This window comes from Gambusia affinis, linkage group LG01 (genome assembly GCF_019740435.1).
Source record: "Gambusia affinis linkage group LG01, SWU_Gaff_1.0, whole genome shotgun sequence".
Taxonomy (NCBI): Eukaryota; Metazoa; Chordata; class Actinopteri; order Cyprinodontiformes; family Poeciliidae; genus Gambusia; species Gambusia affinis.
Window position 1 is genome coordinate 22,184,089 of NC_057868.1, and position 21,611 is coordinate 22,205,699.

General features: G+C 38.6%; 2 protein-coding genes and 1 long non-coding RNA gene across 10 annotated transcripts; 2 read left to right on the plus strand and 1 right to left on the minus strand.

Annotated features, from left to right (window-relative positions):
• The first annotated feature begins 4,227 nt into the window (after positions 1 to 4,227).
• On the plus strand, positions 4,228 to 5,031 carry LOC122831128. Its single transcript, XR_006370648.1, has 2 exons — positions 4,228 to 4,465; positions 4,544 to 5,031. It is a non-coding gene; the product is annotated as an uncharacterized LOC122831128 (long non-coding RNA).
• Positions 5,032 to 6,554: 1,523 nt separating this feature from the next.
• Positions 6,555 to 12,449, plus strand: LOC122831084 (solute carrier family 25 member 45). 8 transcript variants are annotated; one of them, XM_044117037.1, is made up of 8 exons: positions 6,561 to 6,617; positions 6,695 to 6,728; positions 7,879 to 8,017; positions 8,100 to 8,143; positions 8,217 to 8,288; positions 8,394 to 8,582; positions 10,011 to 10,245; positions 11,263 to 12,449. In XM_044117037.1, exons 3-8 carry the CDS (start codon positions 7,981 to 7,983, stop codon positions 11,541 to 11,543), a joined length of 858 nt encoding a protein of 285 aa, XP_043972972.1. In that variant the 5' UTR covers positions 6,561 to 6,617; positions 6,695 to 6,728; positions 7,879 to 7,980; the 3' UTR covers positions 11,544 to 12,449. The 8 variants fall into 8 exon arrangements, with proteins under 8 accessions (XP_043972994.1, XP_043972986.1, XP_043972972.1 ...); XM_044117043.1 differs by having other exon boundaries at positions 6,582 to 6,613; XM_044117059.1 differs by lacking the exon at positions 6,695 to 6,728 and having other exon boundaries at positions 6,555 to 6,617.
• Positions 12,450 to 13,221: 772 nt separating this feature from the next.
• Positions 13,222 to 20,780, minus strand: LOC122831062 (solute carrier family 35 member E2A-like). The gene is made up of 9 exons (XM_044116986.1): positions 20,482 to 20,780; positions 18,580 to 18,970; positions 18,264 to 18,399; positions 17,851 to 17,978; positions 16,723 to 16,843; positions 16,589 to 16,642; positions 16,439 to 16,511; positions 15,930 to 16,075; positions 13,222 to 14,309 (listed from the first exon to the last, which is right to left on the minus strand). Exons 2-9 carry the CDS (start codon positions 18,857 to 18,859, stop codon positions 14,081 to 14,083), a joined length of 1,167 nt encoding a protein of 388 aa, XP_043972921.1. The 5' UTR covers positions 18,860 to 18,970; positions 20,482 to 20,780; the 3' UTR covers positions 13,222 to 14,080.
• Between the last annotated feature and the right edge of the window lie 831 nt (positions 20,781 to 21,611).

Sequence of the window (21,611 nt, forward strand, 5' to 3'; positions counted from 1 at the left end):
GGGGTTCAACCGGAACCCCAACAGGGTTCCGGTTGAACCCTCTGGATCTTCGAGAAGGACTTCGCTGCAGCAAACAGAAAGGGGCGGGGACGGACCTTTCCGTCAGTCCCATACCTTATTTGGAAATGGGACTATTGCATTCCGGAAATGAAGGGGGCGCTGTTTTCATAATCACTAGTATAAATACCTTAAAGACGCGGGGTTAAGAGGAAACGAAGAAGAAAGAAAGAAGTTTAAGACAGGGGTTTTCAAAGTATGAAAGGGTGAGCCCCCCTCCAAGGAGCACAATGCCTGCTGCGCCCCCCCTCCACGGGGGGGGGGGGGGTGGAGTTGTAAAAACTCCACCTTCAGCCCCACTCTGGCCAAAACCAGTGAGGCATAGTTACTTTGAAAAAGTAACTTTAATCGGACTACTGATTACTCCTTAAAAAAGTAACTTAGTTATATTACTGACTACTTGATTTGGAAAGTAACTAAGTTACACTAAAAGTAACTTTTTAGTTACTTTCAGCAGCTGCTAACAACAACGCTCTGCCTCAAGTGAAAATAACATTGATCTTTGTCAATACTTAATTGTCAGCTATTTTATAATGGTAACATCAACAATGTGTCTCCACTGATAAGGTTGAACTGAAGAGGAGATTGTAGAAAAAACAGTACAAAAAATAAAAAACATGAGTAATTTGTGTGGTCCACTGTTGTCTGGAAAACTCTGAAGGATTTTAAAGCCCCCCTCCCCCCAGCCTCCAGATTCTGCGTTACGCCCCTGAGTTTGATGTCGCAGCACACAGAGCTCCTCCTGCAGCTCCACAGCTCAGATGGCTGCGACACTTACCGTAATATTAATAATTATAACGGTGCTAACTTGCCATTATAATTATTGCCAACTCCGGACACGTTTATTCGTGGCTGTTTTCACGTTTATTGCGCTGTTCATATTGGTCTCGATGTTTGCAGTTTTCTGGAGCGCAACGCGAAGCTCGACGTCATTCAGAGGTAATAAATTAAGTTGACATTAACAAAGACACAGCGGGACGGATCATCCGGGAAATGATGGACAAGGAGAGACTGAGTAAGACTACCTTAATGACGGACAAATTCTGGGATTTATTATGAGTCTCTGCTTATTCCCAACCCCAAATGAGAAACTTCACGTTCAAAAACGAGCCCAAAAAGGCGCAACCCGCCACTCATTAAATTTGCAAGCGACTTTAAAAAAATGAAGCCCAAAGCCGTTTGTAATAATCGGACTTGGCGACAGAAACTGAAAATAGTTCCAGTTTTTCCACCAACAAAATGCTCATCTCCCTCCATTGTTTACATTTCTGTCGCATAGAGACGTCGGTGACTCGACAAGACGAGTAGAGAAAATACGATTAAATAACAAAAGAAGACAGTAACGCAGTAACACAAAAATGATTTTGATAAGTAACTGTAGTCTGACTACTGGATTTGAAATAGCAATGCGTTAGATTACTCGTTACTGAAAAAAGTGGTCCGACGTCAGTAACGTTACTGACGTCACTGGCCAAAACATCCTCTAAGGGGGGAAACATTTCCACTGATCCCCGCTCCACACGCGCACCCCACAGTACCAACTTTTTCCTAAATCCACAGAGTTGATCGGGTGCGTAAAAGACGTTTCTGTCTGCTTGTAGTAGACAGCAAGCAGATAGCTTTTCCGGTTTACTTTTTCCCTCGCACCGCGCCTCCCCTAAAGTGCTCTGGCGCCCCCCAGGGGAGGCGCGCCTCACACTTTGAAAACCGCCGGTTTAAGAGGTTCTTCCACTGGTGTTCGGCACACGATCAACAAAACTCACAAAGTCAAGAAAAGGTAATTTTACCTTCTTAAAATTTTTTCACATAGTAAATCAATACGATAGATTAGGTTGAAAATATAATTAACAGCTCTAAACTAGTGAAATTCGTAATTCATGCGGGGAAGGCTAATTTTAGCATGTAGCATAGCTAATTATTATCCTGCAGGGCAACATTAGATAAAAATAGTAAAGTAGATAACATGTTTAATTGAGAAATGTATTTTATACTCAAACTTTGTTTTTTATTTTTATTATACAGATCCACCTATCCATTTGGAACGGAGAGGAGATTCTCCCGTATTGCATGAACAATAAATGTATGTAAAACTACACTTGAAAAATATAAAATATTTTTTTACATACTTACCAGTTTTCTAGTGTTTAAGGTTAGAAGAAACAACATAAACATTTATCTGTGTATCGTGTTTTATTTCTTTATGGATTAAAATGTGTTCTTCATTCAGTTAAGTTACTTGCATTAGGTTGCATATCAACAAAATTTACTCAAGAGTATAACATGGAAAAATAGTCCTAATTTTAAATTTTTTATTTTGTCAAAAGTTGCAGAGTAATTGAGTAAATCTAATTAGTTAACACCTGCCCTTGGCTGCTTGAGCAAGATCACTTTTACAATTTCAATTAATTTTTTGCAGAATATATATTTGGTATCTGGAAGCCATTGTGAGTTTGAAAATTAATTATTAAATCCTACAAAACAGTAACAATAATGTTAAAGAATATACAGTGATTAATTCAAACATGCCTTTTTTTCTACCAATCATTTGTATATTTCCTGATGTGTAAAAACCTTTTTCTTTTATGTTAGTAGCTGTTACGTTGTGTCCATGCTCTGTTTTAAGTGGAAATGAACCACGTCTTGTTTAAACATATCTCCAATGTATGTAGATGTTGTCTCACCTCTGTCTTTCAATCTCATACATGTTTGTAATTTTTATGTTGTGAAATATGCCCTTGATAATTTTTAACTTAAAAACTTTGTATCATCAGAGAAGTCTGTCTTCAGATGTCATCTGGACCTGGACAGAATCTGTTCTGTAATGATGTTAAGGTGAGATGTTCTGATGGGACACTTGTGGTTCTTTAGAGCTACAAGATGTTTATTTCCAACCATTCCTGCTTTAAATGTTTATAATCAACACTGTGAGTAAGGCTGTTTTCATTTACCTCAATTTAATTGTTATAATAATGACACATTAATTTTCTTCCCCCTTCTTGAATTTTCTCTTAAACACCACAGGGATTGTCTGAACAAGGACTGTCCAGCAACTGTTTTAACGTTTGTAGTCATGGTAACATCCGCTTCCACCCACCATATTGTTGTATGGTCTTTATAGATGTAATAATCACATTTTTCTCAACAGTGTACACTGTACTTTGTAATGGGAGCATCATGTGATTTCAGTGAGGTAAGGAAACAGATGAGTTTATACTTTCTGTTGGAGATTTCATTAAATGTGAACCTGTGAAATCCACAGGGTGATATGATGACAATACAAAGATGGTCGTGTCTCTCTCTTGAGAAACGTCCCTGTGAGGTCAGAATAATAATGGTGCTCTGTACCACGTCATGTTACACATCTGTCAGTTTTTTAAGAAAACCTTCAATTTGTCCTTTTTAAAAGGTCCAGAGAAGAACAACAAAAGGAGAGAGAGCAGAAAAAGTTGATGAGAGGCAAAATGTGAGGTAAGCTGTAGCTAAAGTTCATCACTTTGTAGTTTTCACAGTGTACTTTTGTTCTATGCTTTTTTTTTTTTTTTTTAAGTCCGAAAGAAAATCAGGATAGAAGAATTAAAAGGGTCGAAGCAGTTTTGATGTTATTTGGACTTGCATTCATCTTTCACTTAGATCAGTGTTGCCCAATTCCGGTCCTCAGGGCCCCTGCCTGCATGTTTTAGATGTGCCTCTACACCAGAACAGCTGATTCTAATGATTGCATGGCATCTTCTGCAGCCACCAAGTACTACAGGAGCCTGTTAATCACCCAAAGATTCAATTCAGATGTGTGGCAGAAGGGAAACACCTAAAACATGCAGGCAGGGGGGCCTGAGGACCAGAATTGAGAAACAATGACTTAGAACATATCTGTATTTTTACAGACTGTGTGCTGATGACCACACCTTCGCCAAAGCAGCCGAGGCACAAACTGAGGTTCATTTTTTAAATTTACACATAACTAGTAATGTTGATTTGTGTATTTTTATGTGCAAATGAGACTAAAACCCTAAATGATTTAAATAAATAATCATTTTAATTCATTATTTGGACATAATTTTTTATACCATTAGAGATGAAAGGATAAGATACTGAGAGAGATAAAGTGTTAATTATTATTTAATGCTCTTCACCATGCAGGTACAAAGGATAGCACCAACCTCACAGGTCAGATTCATCCATCATCATGTGTCAGAGCCATTCTTCCTGTTTCAGTCTTGCAATGCACCTGTTTTTTATTTTGTTTGGTTTTTTTATTTCCAGATGCCTCTGCATGGACTTGAAGCTGTTGTCCAGGAGGAGATTCTGACCCAGGAGACACAGCTGACCTCACCTTGATATTGACCTGCAGGTCCTTTCATTGTGTCTGACCCAGTTTTCAGGAAGAAGACTCACTTTGCTTGGCTGGACGGTGAGGACCTTTGACTGTTTTTCACCTAAACATGTGAAATTAGATTTTAACTACATGAAATCAATTTTTCATTAACAGATCAACTGGGGTAAATTTTCAGAGTCATTCCAGGCAGAAAACCGGATTCCTCTTGCTGTTGTAACGTGTTCTTCCTGCCACCGGTGATATAAAGACTGTGGGCTTCACCGGCAGTGGAAGACCAGGAGAGATCCCTCCTTCTTACTGTGATGGGTCATCTGGACCCTGACCTGAATGTCAACACTGAATGCAAGGAGAATATTAGTTGCTTTCCACAATCTGTCACACATTGTTGTCAGTTTTTTTTCGTGACATGTCATTTTAAATAGTTTCTGCTAAAGCACATTTACCTTTTGACTTGTGCAGTCATCCTTTTTCATAATTTGTTCTTTCAATATTATGTACATTTTTGAAAGTTTCTTTTGTTGTAGCTCAGTTGATTTACATCATTTAGTTTTCATAGAAATGGTGTCGTTTCCACATAAAGTTACTTTTTGGCTGTAATTTGTTGGAGAGACAGTGGAACCAATAAAGTAGTTGTAAATATATTGTACCGGCGTTGTTTCATAATTGGATAACCTTGTTTAAAAATTTTAAATGTAAGCCAAGTTAATAACTTGCAATATACAGTGTTTCCTATACATTTGTGAACAATGACTGGAATCGATACAAATTTTCTTTCCAAACCCGACGGACAGACAAGTTGTTTATGTTTTAACAGTTAGAATCAACTGTTGGTTTTTGTAATAAAGCAAGTACATACAGAAACATATTGTTCAGTTACAAATCATAATACAAACATAAGATTAAAGGTATCCTGAGCTGGACATTCTGAAGGGTGGAGGACATGAGACCGGCGCCATTAGGCTGGGAGGGAGACACCTGAGCAGGTGAGATGAAGACAGTTAGAGTTAGAAATTACACATTGGTCTAATTTATGTATCCAGTGACTTTATCCAAAAAGGTTGTCAAATAAACTTTCTAAAATCTGCCTTCTGTGTGAGTCTTTCCAGGTTGAAGCTACATTTAAAGTTTTAATGAATCACTTTGGGTTTTGCAACAATTGGATATTTAAGGTCTTTATTTTGTGAATCTATTGCAATTGGTAGAATTAATATGGAATAGTGGGACACCAGTCAGTTTACTGGTTGAGCTGGAGTCCTTATAGGAGACATTATGCTGAACTATGATAATTGATCCAGTTTATCTGCAGCCAAGAATATTCTAGTTACAGAATGTCACTTGTTAGAAGTTCAGAAGTCTTTTGGTTTGTTTGTAAATTATATTCACAATGTGAATAATAAGAAAAATATTTGGCAAATAAACAACAAAAATGCACCGTGAATGGATGTACTAAGTTGGCCAAAATTGTTGACTAAATGTAAAACTGACCAAACCTCTTTTCCATCTAGTTCTTATAAAATAAGTTAAAGGCTATTGTATTTTGGATTTTAACTTATTTATTTTAAAAGCACCATTCACAACATCAAAATCTATTATTTGAACTTCAGCACCAGCAAGTATTTACTTATATCTGTTTTCTGACTCTGTGATGGACTGGTGATCTGTCCAGGGTCAGCAGCCCTCATGACCCACTAGGATAATTCATGATAATTAATGGATGGAGAAATGTGATCTTAATGTACATTTGTCTCCAAATTATTGATGTGATTCATGTTTTATGACTTTTGTTTCAGATAGATGGGGTGTAAGGATAGATAAATACATTTCCATAATGATTCCTTATTGTTGCTCATTTTAGATCGCTTGTTACTAATATAATTTTAAATAAAGATTTAAAAATAAAAAAGGGACATACCACGTGACAGACATGCCACGTGACATATCAGGTTTTGTAGCCATTTCTTTACTGTTTAATTTGTATTTTTAATGTTGAAAGTGTTCTTGGGTGTTTTGAAAGGCGTTGTAGAATAAAATACGTTATTATTATTATAATTATTATGAAACGGTTGATACAGGAAATAGTGTCACTAGCGCCCCCTTCATTTCCGGAATGAAATAGTCCCATTTCCATATAAGGTATGAGGCTGACAGTGGTCCGTCCCCGCCCCTTTCTGTTTGCTGCAGCGAAGTGTACTTCGGATCTTCCCCGTAGCCCTGCAAAGACAAGTGGGTATGATAAACCATAAGATAACTTCAGCAAGAAAAGAAAAAAATAATAAATTAACATATTGAACAAATTCTCGACAGCTACTTCATTCTCACCATTGCTCATGTCATTTGGGTGAGACAAAACGTCTTTTGGCATTTTCTATTTTCTTTTAGCTGATTTTTTTGTACTTCCAATTCTTATGCAAAATGTATAATTATTTAACATGCAGTGTAAAATAATTCCTACGCCTTGTTTTTTTCTCTCCATATTTTTTTGATGTTACAGCCACAATCTCTGTACAGCTGGTGCAGCTGTTCTGTGACAATATCCTAGGTTTGTCGGAAAACATTAGTGAATAAACAGCTTCATAAAGAAACCCTTTATATTTTTTTCTCCCACTTGACATTTTCTTCCGTGCTTTGTGTTGTTTCTAAAAGTCCATTAACATATTGGAGGTTGTGGTTGTAATGTGGCAAAGTCTGGAAACAGATGCGAGGTGTTTGGATTGCATGGGATCATGCTATAAACAAACGGCAATTTTTGTGCATTTTGCTTTTCATATATGAAGAATAAAGCGTGGAAAATGACATTTAGCAATTGCGTCTGTTTCCAAACAAATCCAAACTAGTATAATTATGATTGGCAAATGCCGTTATTGTTTTTGTCTTCTGTTTCCTCAAAGCAGTAAATCTGTAAAATGAAATAAAAATCAAGTTTTACACATGTTCTAGGTATCATTAGACTGCGCTACAAAAAAAAATTGAGAATAGGATTCGGAGCACTACAAATAAATACGGAGAAAAATTTTGATGTGTGGTCTACAGCTACACATTTCTGACACAGAGAAGTCAATGAAGTCTTTTATTTTGAAAATCCAGCTCTGCTGATTTTGCAACCTGCTCAGAGTTGAAGCCAAAGATCACCCACAACCTGTAACTCTATGCAAGAATGTAGATGAGCTTTACTTTATGCAGATCTGTCAGGAAATCATGACAATGAGGTGCCACTTTCAGATGGTAAGCTCTGTGGTCTCACTTCACAAACCTCTTAATTAGAGGCCTAGTTTCACATTGATATAATCTGCATGTGGAATTGCTGTTTTTGTACAAGCCTAAACTGTTCAACCAAACTCACCCTTCTGATGGAAGTAAAATGGTTTTGATTTAACTCTTGGTACAACTCAGAGAGGCTTATCTACTGTAAAAAAAATGCTACAGACTGGAGGAATGTTCACTTTTCACCTAGTTTTTTTTTACTTCTTCACATATTAACTATCCAACAGCTGGCCATGGTGGAGTTTGCACATGAGCTGCTGTAAATGCATACCTATGCTTAACCGTTGAAAGGCCACAAATACCCGGATCTCCTTGCAGATTGTGAAGTGATGCCGTTTTTGGAATTCGTAGCTGGGAGCATTTCAGGTAGAAAAATACTTGTGAAGCAAATACAGCACGACGCTTGAACGACTGATGCAACAACGTCTCCCTTGCTGGCTTTTTGCAGGTGCAGTGGGAATTGCAGTGGGACATCCGTTGGACACAGTGAAGGTTACATGGAGCTATGAAACCTGGGTCATTGTGTCTAAATCATGCTTATGATGGAACAATGTTTTATCCGTAGGTGCGCCTGCAAGCCAAGTCTGTGTATAAAGGGATATTTGACTGTGTGACTAAGACATACTTGAACGAAGGAGTAGGTGACTCATCCTTTGTTTTGTTTTATATTTCTGATTAAGCACACCCCTGTTACAATTAGAATTACTAGGTTGATGTTAATGTTTTGTATCTTCTCTATCAGTTCCATGGATTCTTCAAGGGCATGTCCTTCCCTGTTTTGACCACTGGCCTTGCCAACTCCATTGTCTTTGGCTCCTACAGCAATGCTTTGGATTACCTCTCTCAGTCTGATCGTTGTCCCACCAGCCACTGCAGACAAGTGTCTTCACTACAAGTCTTTACTGCGGGTTGCTTTTCAGGCATCGTGCAGGTAAGCTCACTCGTCGGCTCATTGGTTTTCACACAAACATCTTCTTACAGAGCCTCAGGCGGACGTAGATGTCTGTGATTCTGCTTGAGCTTGGGCTTCAGAATGGATGTTCTTCTAAAGAACATGAAGAGTGAAAACAAGCAAAAGCATATTAATTGTGACATGAATTTTAATACGATTAAGGACAGGCTTTAAGTAAGAAAGAAGTCAGTGATGTCTTACCGATTTTTACATTGCTAGAAAGTCTGGAGTGTAAGTCAAAACACAAATGCGAACCTGCCTTTAAACAGCAAAAACTTATTAAAGTTGGATTTTTTTTAAGCTAATCTAAGTCATTTATTTAATTTGCCTGCAGATGGCAGCACATGCCCAAAACTCAACTGTTACCAGAACAATAACGTTTTGTTTTTTGTTGTTTTTTTGTTTTTCTTAATGAAAATTAAGGACACAAAGAGAAGTACAAGAAGTCTTTGGTTGATTTTGGGTTTAATATTTTAATGGGACAATTTATACTTATGCCATAGAAATGTTTCAGCACTTTATAGAATTTACCATTTTGAATGATTGCACTTATTTCAATATCCCACAGATATAACTTGATTAAATGCAAAAAGCTTTTTTTTTTTTTTTTCAATTAAGGATTCAATTAAAAAGGATTAAAGGGTATGGGCTGCACAGTGGCGCAGTTGGTAGAGCTGTTGCCTTGCAGCAAGAAGGTCCTGGGTTCGATTCCCGGCCCAGGGTCTTTCTGCATGGAGTTTGCATGTTCTCCCTGTGCATGGTGGGTTCTCTCATAATTAAAAACAAACAAACAAACAAAAAAAGTACTTGAAAAACATGACTGTCAGGTTAATTGGTTTCTCTAAATTCTCCCTAGGTGTGAGTGTGTGTGTGAATGGTTGTGTGTCCTGTATGTCTCTGTGTTGCCCTGCGACAGACTGGCGACCTGTTCAGGGTGAACCCGCCTCTCGCCCGGAACGTTAGCTGGGGATTGGAACCAGCAACCCTCCCAACCCCATTAGGGACAAGGGTGTATAGAAAATGGATGGCTGGATGGATTAAAGGGTATCTATCCCAAGTTGGCCCTCTGTTAAAATATAATTGCCCCTTAAACCAACAGTGATAAACGTGTCAGATAAAATTAATCAAATGTAATTGTTGATTTAACAAGAGGGAAGTTATATTTTTCACATTTGTTTGGAAATCTCTTCCTCCTAATACACAAAATCATCATTTGAAATGTACATTTTGTATTCACTTACCATAACTTGCTATTTTCTTTTTAAACTGACGTTGAAATTTGTTTGGCGATCTGAAGCATTACAGCTTTTCATGGGACAGTAAGCGACAATGTGCCAAAAATACATTCAACAAATTAAATCTTCAGTCATCTGAGTGGATTATCCCTTTAAAATTCTTTGCTTCCAGGTGCTGGTTTGTGCCCCGGTTGACCTGGTGAAGGTGCGTCTGCAGGGTCAAACAACGGCCGAGCGGTACCGTGGACCCATACACTGTGTGGCAGTCATACTCCAACAGGAAGGGGTCAGGGGTCTCTATAGAGGAGCGGCGGCTCTGGCTCTGAGGGACGTACCGTGCTACGGACTCTATTTCCTGCCTTATGAGCTCACTCGTAAGGCCCTGACTGAGACCGGAGAAGAGCCAGGTCAGGCTGAGCTCACTGACACAAGAAATCCTGAGTCAGTCAGATGAAAATAATGTAATTACTGTTCAATATATCATAATTAAAAACAAACAAACAAAAAAAAAAGTACTTGAAAAGTGTCACACCTAGACAGTTGATATTTGCTGTTTGCACAACCTCTGGTATATTAGCACAGCAAACAGTAGAAACAGTAGACCAGAAAGTCTATTATTGGAGTGAAAATTACAGGTCAGAGGTTATGTGACTTCTTTGGTGTGTGCGTAGGAGGATCACAATAAGCTATATATATATAATAATATTGATAGTATTACAGTACTACTATAATATTAACAATACTTCTTCCACTGGCAGATTGTTTCACTTAAAGACATTCAAGACATTTTTGCCAAGACACTGTTAAAAGTGAAATAATCTGCCATTGGAATTAGTACTTTTTCATCAATATTAAGAAATTATTAACTTAAAACAACTCTTATATCTTGCTCAACAGACACTTGTCAGTCAGTTTTGTCTTCTTTCAAGTGTACTAAGATATTTGCACTAGACAGACCAAAAATACTTGGTAAGATTTTGTGTTTTTGAATTGTACACAAAGCTACGACTCAGGCAGCTTCAACAGAATTTCACACTACACTTTCTATACTTTTGTTTGAACAAAATTTAGGGATTTCCCTTCCACTTCACATTTAGGCTCCATTTTAGGCACATTTTTTAAATATGACTTCTTCCTACTCCTTTTCAAGCATGTTAGGATTATTGTGGTACCAGAAATATGTGTATTTTGCATTCCTCGTTTATATCTGTTATTTTATACTGCTATCATGTTTGAAATAATTGAATGAATTAATAAGATAAATCGTGTCAGTCTATCACGTCAGATGAAAAACCTTTTAAGCTAATGGTGGTGATGTGATGAAAGGTTGAAAAGTGCATTTAGCGTGATTTCATTTTAAAACGCCGACCCTCAAAGATCTCCACGATGTCCAAAGAGAACGCCAATGTTTCCTCCGTCTTCAGGTACCTTTGCCATACTGATGGCAGGAGGCGTGGCAGGTGTGGTGACCTGGGCCTGTGCCACGCCCATGGACGTTGTGAAAGCTCGGCTCCAGATGTCTGGAGCTGGTGGCCAGCAGTACAGCGGGGTCCTGCACTGCATAAGAGTGAGCTTGAAGGAGGAAGGAGTCAGAGTCTTCTTCAAAGGCCTCCTGCTGAACAGCGTCAGGGCGTTCCCCGTCAACGCCGTGACCTTCTTGACCTACGAGAGTCTGCTGAAGAGCTTCTGTCCATCGGGCAAATGAGAAAAAATATTTTCAGCAAATGAACGCCAAGGAACGCCACGTCTGATGTCTTCAAGGTGATATTGCAAAGAGATTCGGAAATCTGTACACAGATAAAGGCTAAAACAGCCAAGGTTTGTCTCTATATGAGGTAATGTATGCTCTGTTAAAAGATAAACAAAGCTAAGCAGCTTAGCTATACCTCAATACCTCAGTAACACAACAGAGAATCCAATATTTTTACTGTAGAAAGTTGCAGTTGTGCTACTATTTTTACTTTCAACATCAAAACCTATTATTACCTAACTCTTAGGTTAGATGGTCAAGTATTAAAAAAAAAAAAGTAAAACGAAGCTTTGCTTCAGCAAAAGTAGCAAAATATGTGCACTGTACAAATCAGGGGCATAATCATCCCAGATAGGTTTACTTTATAGACATGATCATTTATTGTTATTAATTTCTTCATGTTTAGAACCATGTAAAATGTCTTTTAGATTCACATACATGAATTATTTGGCTTTGCCAAGTCCTTTGGTAGCTACAAATGTGAATCTTTAAAGATTTATGTTTTTACCACACATCTACCTCAAAGATGCTAGTTCTCCGCTCTTCTTGCAGATTTGGATGATCTGCTAGGCCAGTCCTGATCCCAGAAGGTTTGAAATGTTTTGAATTATTCTGCTCGTTTGCTTACGATAAGTGCAGTCAGTGTTGCTATCTGAACCCGAAGGTTTTATTACAAGCTGCCAACGTGTAAGATCCGAATTTATGCGTTGAACTAGTTTTAGACTGAGTTTTGCCTTGGAAAAAGGTCACCAATGCAAAACATGGTTTTTTTTTCTGCACACAACTTTCAAATACACTTTATGCTGTATGTACTGTAATTCTCCAAAATAATGAAGAACTGTATTAAAATGGCTACTTTTATTAGTGTATTTGTCATTTATTCTTTTGGTGTGTCGTGTATATATATGTGTTCAGATAATACATGAGGCAGCATTTTTACTTCTTAAAGTCTGTTTTGGTATGTTTGCAAACTCTTACCAAAGTTTTCTAGATCTGAAATAAAGATAGTTACTCAGGTCACATAATCAACCTCAGAGCACATCTTGTAAGCTAAATATGAGTCTGTGCTCTGATTTCTACAGTGTGCAATCACAACCCAACTATTTCACCCATGCAGTCTGTAGAAGTAACTTCTAAACCAGGGGTCTGCAACCTGTGGCTCCGGATCTGACTCTGACTCTTTGGACCCTCGACAACGGCTCTTAAAAACCGCCTAGAAATGCTGAACAACTTGAATTTTAAAAATAGATACAACAAAAGTAAATTTCAGCTTTTAATTCATAGAGTAATTGCATTTAATTCCCATGACAGAAGGACATTTTTTTTATTATGCTCAAAACTTTGTGCAACTATCAACTTCCCCAGTAAGAAAATGTAGTCATTATCCTTTTGAAAGTTAGCTTTTCTTTGCATTAAAACCTAAAATAAGAGCAAACTTGTTGCTCTTTAAAAAGTAACAGATTTTCTGTAGTAGATATTTGTCAAAAACAGTCTTTTTTCAAAAGGTCAGTTAATACTTGTGGCTCTAAACCTGTTTTATTTTCCTTGACTGAGGGCAGAAACGGCTCCTTGGATTGTACAGGTTGCAGACGGCCAGGACTTGCAAACCAAATAAATGACTTAAACAACCTGCTGCAGAGAGAAAACCATTTATTTTTCTGTAGTGAACAGCATATTGATAAACTCTCACAGATAGATTTACATCCTTAGTTTGGAAAACCTCAGATATACAGCTTATGTATGGTTGTTTTCACCTTCTTTACTTAAAAACAAATGTAAGTTTAAAATAACAAAAACATCCACATCTGTTTGTGTGCACACACCTGAAAACGGTCAACCAAAACAAAGAGCAGCAACATGAAGGCTGAACTTTAAATGTTTGTTCGATTCATTCAACTCTTGCTGTAAATCTGTTCACAAAGGAAAATATGAAGCTGCACCTTCATATTTCATACAGCACCAAACTTCATGAGAGAGTAGAGCAATAACAGTGATGATGATTGATAACCGGCGAAAAACTAAAACAAACGTTTACATGGCAGAAGCATTCCTAGAATGCAGTTCATGGCTTTCTGATATTTCACATTTCTTATAAATGTGTCCAGCCAAACAACATCAACAACAAGCATCCAGGCACCAAAGATTCTTCCACATATTATAACCTTCAACGAGTTTTTAAGGGTGCACTGGACGATGCAGTTCGGACTGCACAACCCGTGAGTCGCCAGTTTAAAAGCTGCAGCCCCGACACGTTTAGCAGCGTCTTTACCACAGATGAAGAACCAAGCAGCACTTCCCTGAGCTTCTCATGTTGACCAGTTTAAAAAATTAAAAAAAAGACAAAAAGAGGACGCTTAAAGTGGTCATGAGGCTAAAACGGGTGGTTAAGAAATACTGTCCGTCTCGTTCCACAGGAATGCAGAAGGGTTTATCCCCGTTCAACTTTGCCTCCATGAAGGCCGTCTTTATCTGGAACGTGTGGCATTTAATCGTCACTTGGTCTGTGAGGGTTCAAAGTCCTGGTCCTGCAGGAGCGGTTTGTTGCTCTGCTCGGCTACCATAGCCTGCAAGGTTTCCCTCTGCATCTGCCGGGTTTTGTTGTACAGGAGGACGCCGATGAAGACGAAGACGGTGCCGATGGCGCTGAGCAGGGTGATCTGGTTGCTGAACACGATGACGCTCAGCCAAACCGACAGGGCGTGCTTCACCGTGCTGGCGACACTGAGGACGAGGGAGAGTCGTTGTTGCTGGTTTTTTCAATCTCAAGCAAGCCTACAGAACTAGTCCTTGTGGCCCATACACTGTAAAACCATACCTACATTTCCATTTCATATTTGTGCGTCTGCAGGCTTCAGTGAGTCGAAATTTAAGACCTTTTAATGCCGCCTCGAATTAAATTTAAGACAGACAAAGAAAAACTGTAAATATAAGGGATCGTTGAGGGGACTTGCTGAATTACAATCAATATTAATGTATTGATAGCAAATATTGATAGCCTAACCCATCCTTCTATTCCTTCTCAGCTGCCATATGGATGATAAAATCTGTACAATCAGATAAAATCTAAAGTATGAGTCTACCACTGTTTCAGCTGCTGTGTGCTGAGAGAAGATCAGCGATAAAAGAGGTTCTGTAGTGCCGACGTTCACCGCAAAGCAACAGCACATTGCATCTCTCAATTCTGCTGACTCGGGCAAACAGGTCGAGTTCAAAGAAAGGAAGTGAGTTCACCATTTTTTAAACTTTCCTTCAAGGATCTTTCACCCATTTATGCCACATTTCTGAATACCTGGTATGAGAATTAGCACCACCCCTGCTTATTTCTCTACACACTGCTACACAGCACTTTTGTTGCGAGTATGAACAGTAATATGATGCGTCTCTAAGGCATCTAAAGGAAATAATGTCTTAATTCACTGCAACACTTTTTATGCATTTTAATTTGGCATCTGCTGTTAGCCATTTTTAGAATTGCATTTACTTCCTCCTATGTTTTTATCGCACGTTTCGCTCGAACACAAAGGAACAATCACAACGACCAGTTTGGCTCCCTGATAGCCTTCACAGATGTCAGTTCGGTTTTTCATTTCTCAACAAACCAGCAAAACCAGTCACCACCTTCTGTTGTTTTGTTTTTTTTACTCTTTGTTAAAATAGGGATGGATCAATAGGACTAAACTGGGGTGTACATTAGGAGGGAGTACATGTGACCACATACAACACGTTATCTCAGGATTAAGCCCAACTTCAACTGGACTTTGTTGCGCTGCAGATAACGGTGAACATGTTCGATAACTGGAAAGCTCACCTGATGAAGTCGGTTGTAAAATGTTAAAATAGATCCAAGAAGAAAAATTAAACCAAATTAAAATGATTCGCAGCAAGCCTGTCACAATAAGCAATACGTCAATTAACTGCAATGTAAATTGAAATGGGCTGCACAGTGGCACAGTTGGTAGCACTGTTGCCCTGCAGCAAGAAGGTCCTGGGTTCGATTCCCTGCCCGGGATCTTTCTGCAGAGTTTGCATGTTCCAGTATGAAGTATTTAGTTTTCACTACCTGCCACTTTAACCTGTTTTTCCCCCCAAGAATTTTTTTTTTTTTTTATGTAATTTTGGCTTCATAATTTGTTTTAATTATTGTTATTCCATTTGTTTTGGATATATAAAGTGTCAAATGTTAATAAGGCATTTTTATTACTATTGCTAGTTTAAAAAGTGTCTCAAAATGACAGTAATATTGTTTACCCCAATCATTTCTGGGACAATTTGTGGTTCATCAAAATGACGTGTCATCATGACGGGCCTAGGTCCCAGTGAGAGGTTGTGGATTGCCGCTACCTGAAAGTGACGGGGGAAATCCGGCCCATCAGGGCGTAGGCCGTGACACTCTGGAGGTGAAACAGACCGCCGTCAAAAAGCAGCAACAGGATAATGTCCTGATTGAACAAGAAGCTCTGTCCACTCTTTCCAGATAGTGGGACGTCCTGGAAACATGGAGACAGGAGTCATTAATTATTCCATCTGTAGTTTTTAAGGCTCATCAGTTATCAGTGGAGCACTTTGACCTCAGCAAACAGAGCTGGACTGATACATCGCCTAGCACCCCGTCCCGTATCAGGTTTTCAGATGTTGTCACTTTATAATCAAAACCTTCAATGAGATTCTATCTGAGCAATTTTGGGTACAAGGACAGCTACACACGATGTTCACTTTTCTCACAAATAAAAATTGGAAAAGTGTGGCAAGCATTTCAATTTATATTAATAGAACTATGGCCTCTTTAGGTATTTACTTAGCTGCATCAACAATTCAGGTGACGATAAATAAGTGAATGTGTGTTTACTCACCAGGAGGAACGCCCAGGCAGGGATCAGCATGATGACTGCTGCTGCACTGGTGTAAAACTGCAGTTCTGGGGGGCTGCAACAACAGCAACACCGATTTAGAATGTCTTTAAAACACAATGTTAAAAATGAGGCCATTTTTAATTCTTCTACCTAAATCTGTACTTGTCCCCACTCAGCAGTTTTTTGGAGAAAACGTTCTGCAGGCTGGGAGAGACAAATAATGGGTTAGTCAAAGTGTTCACAGTTGAGAAGCGGTGGCGTGGAGCTAGCTCTGAGGTAAAGACCAGTCCATGATGTTAGTGGAGAGCGCGGCGCAGAATCCGAGCATGTTGAAGCTGATCTCCGACGCCGTGCAGAGGGCCAGGCCAGCCATGACAGGAAACAGGGACAGGTTTACCCAGAGGCCTGAAGAACGGAAACAAATAAATGAGTCACCACACAGGTTATCTGCAGGTTTCAGCAAGTCAGATTTAAGACTTTTTAAAGCCCTTTTCAATGCCACATTGAAGCAAAGATATATATATATAAATGTGGGTATGTGTGTAAATAAAGGGGATGGTTGAAAAATCCTGCTGGATTGCAATCAAGAGTAGCAACTCTAACATTTCTGTTTGTGACTCTTGGTAGCTGCTTTGCGTTTTTCACAACGCGTATGGCTCTCTACAGCCTAAACTGCCCATAGTGTTAAAATTAAAAGTTTGTTTTTTGCATTGAAAATACTAGTATTGGCTGGCGAACGTCGTCCAGCCAGCTGGCAATAAATTTGCAATTACTCATGGTGTACGCAAAACAGCTATCTAACCAGGGTCTATTGGCAGTTAGTTAGCAGTAGCATCAACTGCATCCAGTCACAGAATGCTGTGAATGAAGAGGTCTCAAATTTGTGCCTTACTGAAAACAACATATACAAGGTGAATTAGTACTGCCATGACAAAATGCAAAGCTCGTATTTGACGTATTTAAGGCCAACATGCACTTTTTTTATTAATGCAAGACATTTTAAGGCCTTCATTTTAGGTACATTCCTTTCAAACTTTAAATTACAGAATGTGCAGATACCCCATTGCTACTTTCAAGATGAAACCACCTGATTTCTCCTAACCAATGGCCTGGCATACAGAGACACTTCTACTTCAGTGAGCATCCTCAAATTATTGAGCGTCCCTGTCGCTGATCAAAGCTGCTCTAAAGCTTCAAGATTCCACTTTATTTACAATTTGCTCAGCTGTCTATTAAAGGCTCCCCCTGCAGATTAGGAATGTGCAACATATATATCAACATGACTCTGCACATCCTTCAGGTTAAGTGGCCTAACGAATGAAATCTGATGTCGTTCTGATTTAAAAAGGAGCAATCCCGTAGCCAAATAGAAAGCAAAGCCTGATTACTACAACAAGAATATGTCTGTTCACCTGTGTATTCTCCAAGGATCAACCTGGACATGATCACAGTAAAAATGGGCGCCGAGCTCTTCACCGTTTCAGCGAATGACACCGCCACGTTCTTCAGACTCACCAATCCCAGAACCACAGTGGTGAACCTAGCAAGAGCACAGATAAAGCAGCTGAGTGATGTCTAAGTCTGCGTTCACGCTGTCGCTTGAAGTGACCCAATTCCGATTTTTTGTCAAATCAAACTTTTTTACAGGGCCGTTCACACTGCCACACATATGCGACCTGTACGTGTTCTGCAGTGTGAAGGCTGTATCAGTAGTTTAATGATGCTCTCATCTGGTTTAGCAATTCTAAAGCAGATAGTCAATATCTGCATATGAACACTTTCACATGTTCAAGTGTTCATGTGGTTTAAAGACAAAGGCGAGCACCTCATTAGTCCAACAAATAGCATGATCATGAAGAAGTTGGATGGATATTCAGATCTGGACTTGTGCTTGTAGAGGCAGCAGGGAATGAACATCTTCAGGCAACCTATGATGGTGGTGGAGAGCATCTGGACAGCACCTACAGGAGCAAGAAGAAGAAACGGTAAAAGCTCGAGTCGCTAATGGAGACGTTAAATACAACTTTCACCAGCTAAAGAAGACCTGTTGACTTCACTCAGCAAATTTAGGAGCTTTTCTGTATATTCTAACAATTAGCTTAGCACTGAACAGCTGAGTTTAATGCAAACGCATTCCTTACCCAGCATGCTGGGCTCACCCTCGAGCAGCGACAGGATGTACTTGTTGAGAAACAGGGTGCAGAAGCTGAAGAAGTACCAGAGACCCAGGTAGGACAAGGAGCGCCAGTTCCACACGCCGGACTCCGCCTCAATCACCGTGGTCTCTGTAACCGTGATCTTCAGCACCTGCTCCCCCGGCAGGCTCTCGCTCCGGGTCAGCACCACCCGCTCCTGCCGGCTGTAGAACGGCGACAGGAAGTGCCAGAGCGATTGCTTGGCCTGCTGTTTGTTGCCCTGCATCTCCCCTGCTGACTGGGTGGATTCACGGGGGACTGGTGTAGCCGGTGAGCGGGTTTGATGGCTAGTTCATCTTCTGACGAACAATGGAAATTATGAGCCTCTTGAGTCTCCCTGTGACAGAATTAAAATTATTGGTTAATTGAAATTGTAAGAGCAAAATTTTCACATGCACACACACAAAAAAAAAAAAAAAAGACACGAAAGTATTAATATCCCCTTAAATTTGCCATGCTTAGCTGTGTTGCAACCTCACACTTTAATTTATTGGGCGATATATGTAACAGATAAAGTAGTGCACAATTGTAATTCTGAGGGAAAAGGATGGATGTTTTTTTTTTTTTGAAATATCTTACATAGGCTGGAGTGCTGTGTTGGCGAGCACATCCTACATATTGAGGCCTAGACTAGTCCTCGATGCTGACGTCACAGGTTCAAGTCCGGCCTGATGACCTTTGCTACATATCTCTCATTATCCACTTGCCTGTCAATTCACTGTCAAATAAAGGCCACTAGAGCCCAAAAAACACAATTTTTTTTTAAAAAAAAGTGTGGTGTGCCCTGGACAATCTGTTCCACCAGCAAAAAGTAGACACTGTATCAACCTAGAGGGATGCTATTATTATTACAAATGTTGCAACCTCACACATTATTGGGGGATATATGCAACAGATAAAGTAGTGCACGATTGTAATTCTGACGGTCATTTGTGTAACTTGTCTTTTCTTTTGTTGCAAACATAGAAGATGGATGGAGCCAATTACAAGACAGCCCTGGACAAAAACCTAGGAGAGGCTACAAAAGACTTGAAACTGGGACAGAGACTCACCTTCCCTCTTTATGTTGACCCTAATTATAGAGCTGGGTGTACAATGGAGTGGCTCAAATTAAAGCTTATTCATGTGTCAGAATGGTCTGGTCGAAATCCAGTTGTAAATCAAATTGAGACTATGTGGCAAGACACATATTCTTATATTTTTAAGCTCTAAAATTTGCGAAGAAATATATACAACATTTAGTTTTCTTATTTGTGTCAGCCTGGAAATACATAACTCAAAAAATTTGCAGCTGTACGGACATTGAAATATAATAAAGTATGTATTTAATAACGGAAGTGGATCCAAATGTACACCACACCGCCAAATTTGTTTTTGTGTAAAATGCATGGATCACGCGTCATTTGTCTTTTTATAAAAGCACACAAGCTTTTGTAACGTGCACACAAATTATTTTCAGAGTGAAATTTTTCTTTTTTTAAAACACTTAAAATGCTTTGTTGATAGCTGTACTTAAAGCAGAACGTCTCCTTCGTTTAATTAAGTTGTCGAAAATTATTGTGTCGTTAATTCTACTCAAGTGAATTTTAGGAGTACCTCCCTACCTTATTATTGTATAATGTTTGTATTTATTGGATTTATGAAACATAGAAATCAGAATGCGAACAAACAATAAAACACTGATTGTAAACCGATAGTGAACCAGATATTTTGATTAAGCTTGAGTAAACAGCAAAGTGCGGAACTACACCCAATTCTGACTGTGAAACTTGTCAAAAATAACAATTAAATGAGGGCAGTTGGCGTGTTCGTTCATAAAAACCTTACAGCCAGAAACCAAACTCTTACCTCTGGGTAAATCTGGTTGCTTCAGCTTCGACTGCATAAACAGCTCCTCTGTAGAGGTTTTCCAAAGGAGGAAGCTGCACATTAACGCTAGCTAGCTGTGTTTGTTTTCTGCAACAAAGAGAATGCCTCCTCCCATGAAACCACCCGCCATGTTTACTATGCTACGCTACATGACGGAGCAGTAACTAACCCAACCTCAGTCCCGTCAGAAAACGTGCGGCTCCCTAAAGGTAACAGGTTGTTGGGCACCTTAGGTTGAGACGTGGCTGCTAACAAATTACACGCTGCGTCAAGCTAGTGTTAAAAAGCCAAAAGACAGGAAGTGGTAATATTTTTATTAACCGTTTAAATTAAGATAACTGCTTAACAGAAAAACACTGAATTAAATATATACATTTTATTATTTCACCAGAACATGTTTTGTTCAGAATGAAAATGTGTAATGTTACAAAGTCAGTGAACGTAACAAAACCAATCAAAGCGCTTTTATTTTTGTGGTCAATATAGCTCACATCCGGTACAGGTTACAACATCTTGTCACAACAATGTCAGAAAGTCAAATGTTCGATAATTGTTTTTGATATTTTTTTCCTAATTTATCTTACCTAAGCGGAATTTAAAGTTTTATCTAACGTTAAAATTAAATCACTATTTAAAAAATTAAAAGTATTTAGCAAAAATAAAAAATTATAATTTCCCGTATTGGCGACTAGAAAAAACAAAAAAACCTTCTTTTAAAAATGATTTTACTTTTTAAAATGATCTAATTTCTTCATTTTATTATTATTATTATTATTATTATTATTATTATTATTATTATTATTATTATTATTATTATTATTATTATTATTATTATTATTATTATTATTATTATTATTTATCAAAAAAAAACTTAGATGACATCCAAAAAATATATATTAAGGAGGGGAAAGACCTAAGAAACACATTGTTTAAAAATCCCGATAACACAGTTAATAACATTGATGCATTTCAGGCTAATCAAACATAATTTAATACTGATTAAAGTTGACAAAAAGCCAAAGTGGTGTCCAATAGCAGCAATGGAAATTAGAAGAAGTTTATGAAATGTTCCCATCTCATGTCTAGAGTTTAAATCATTACTGCTGATT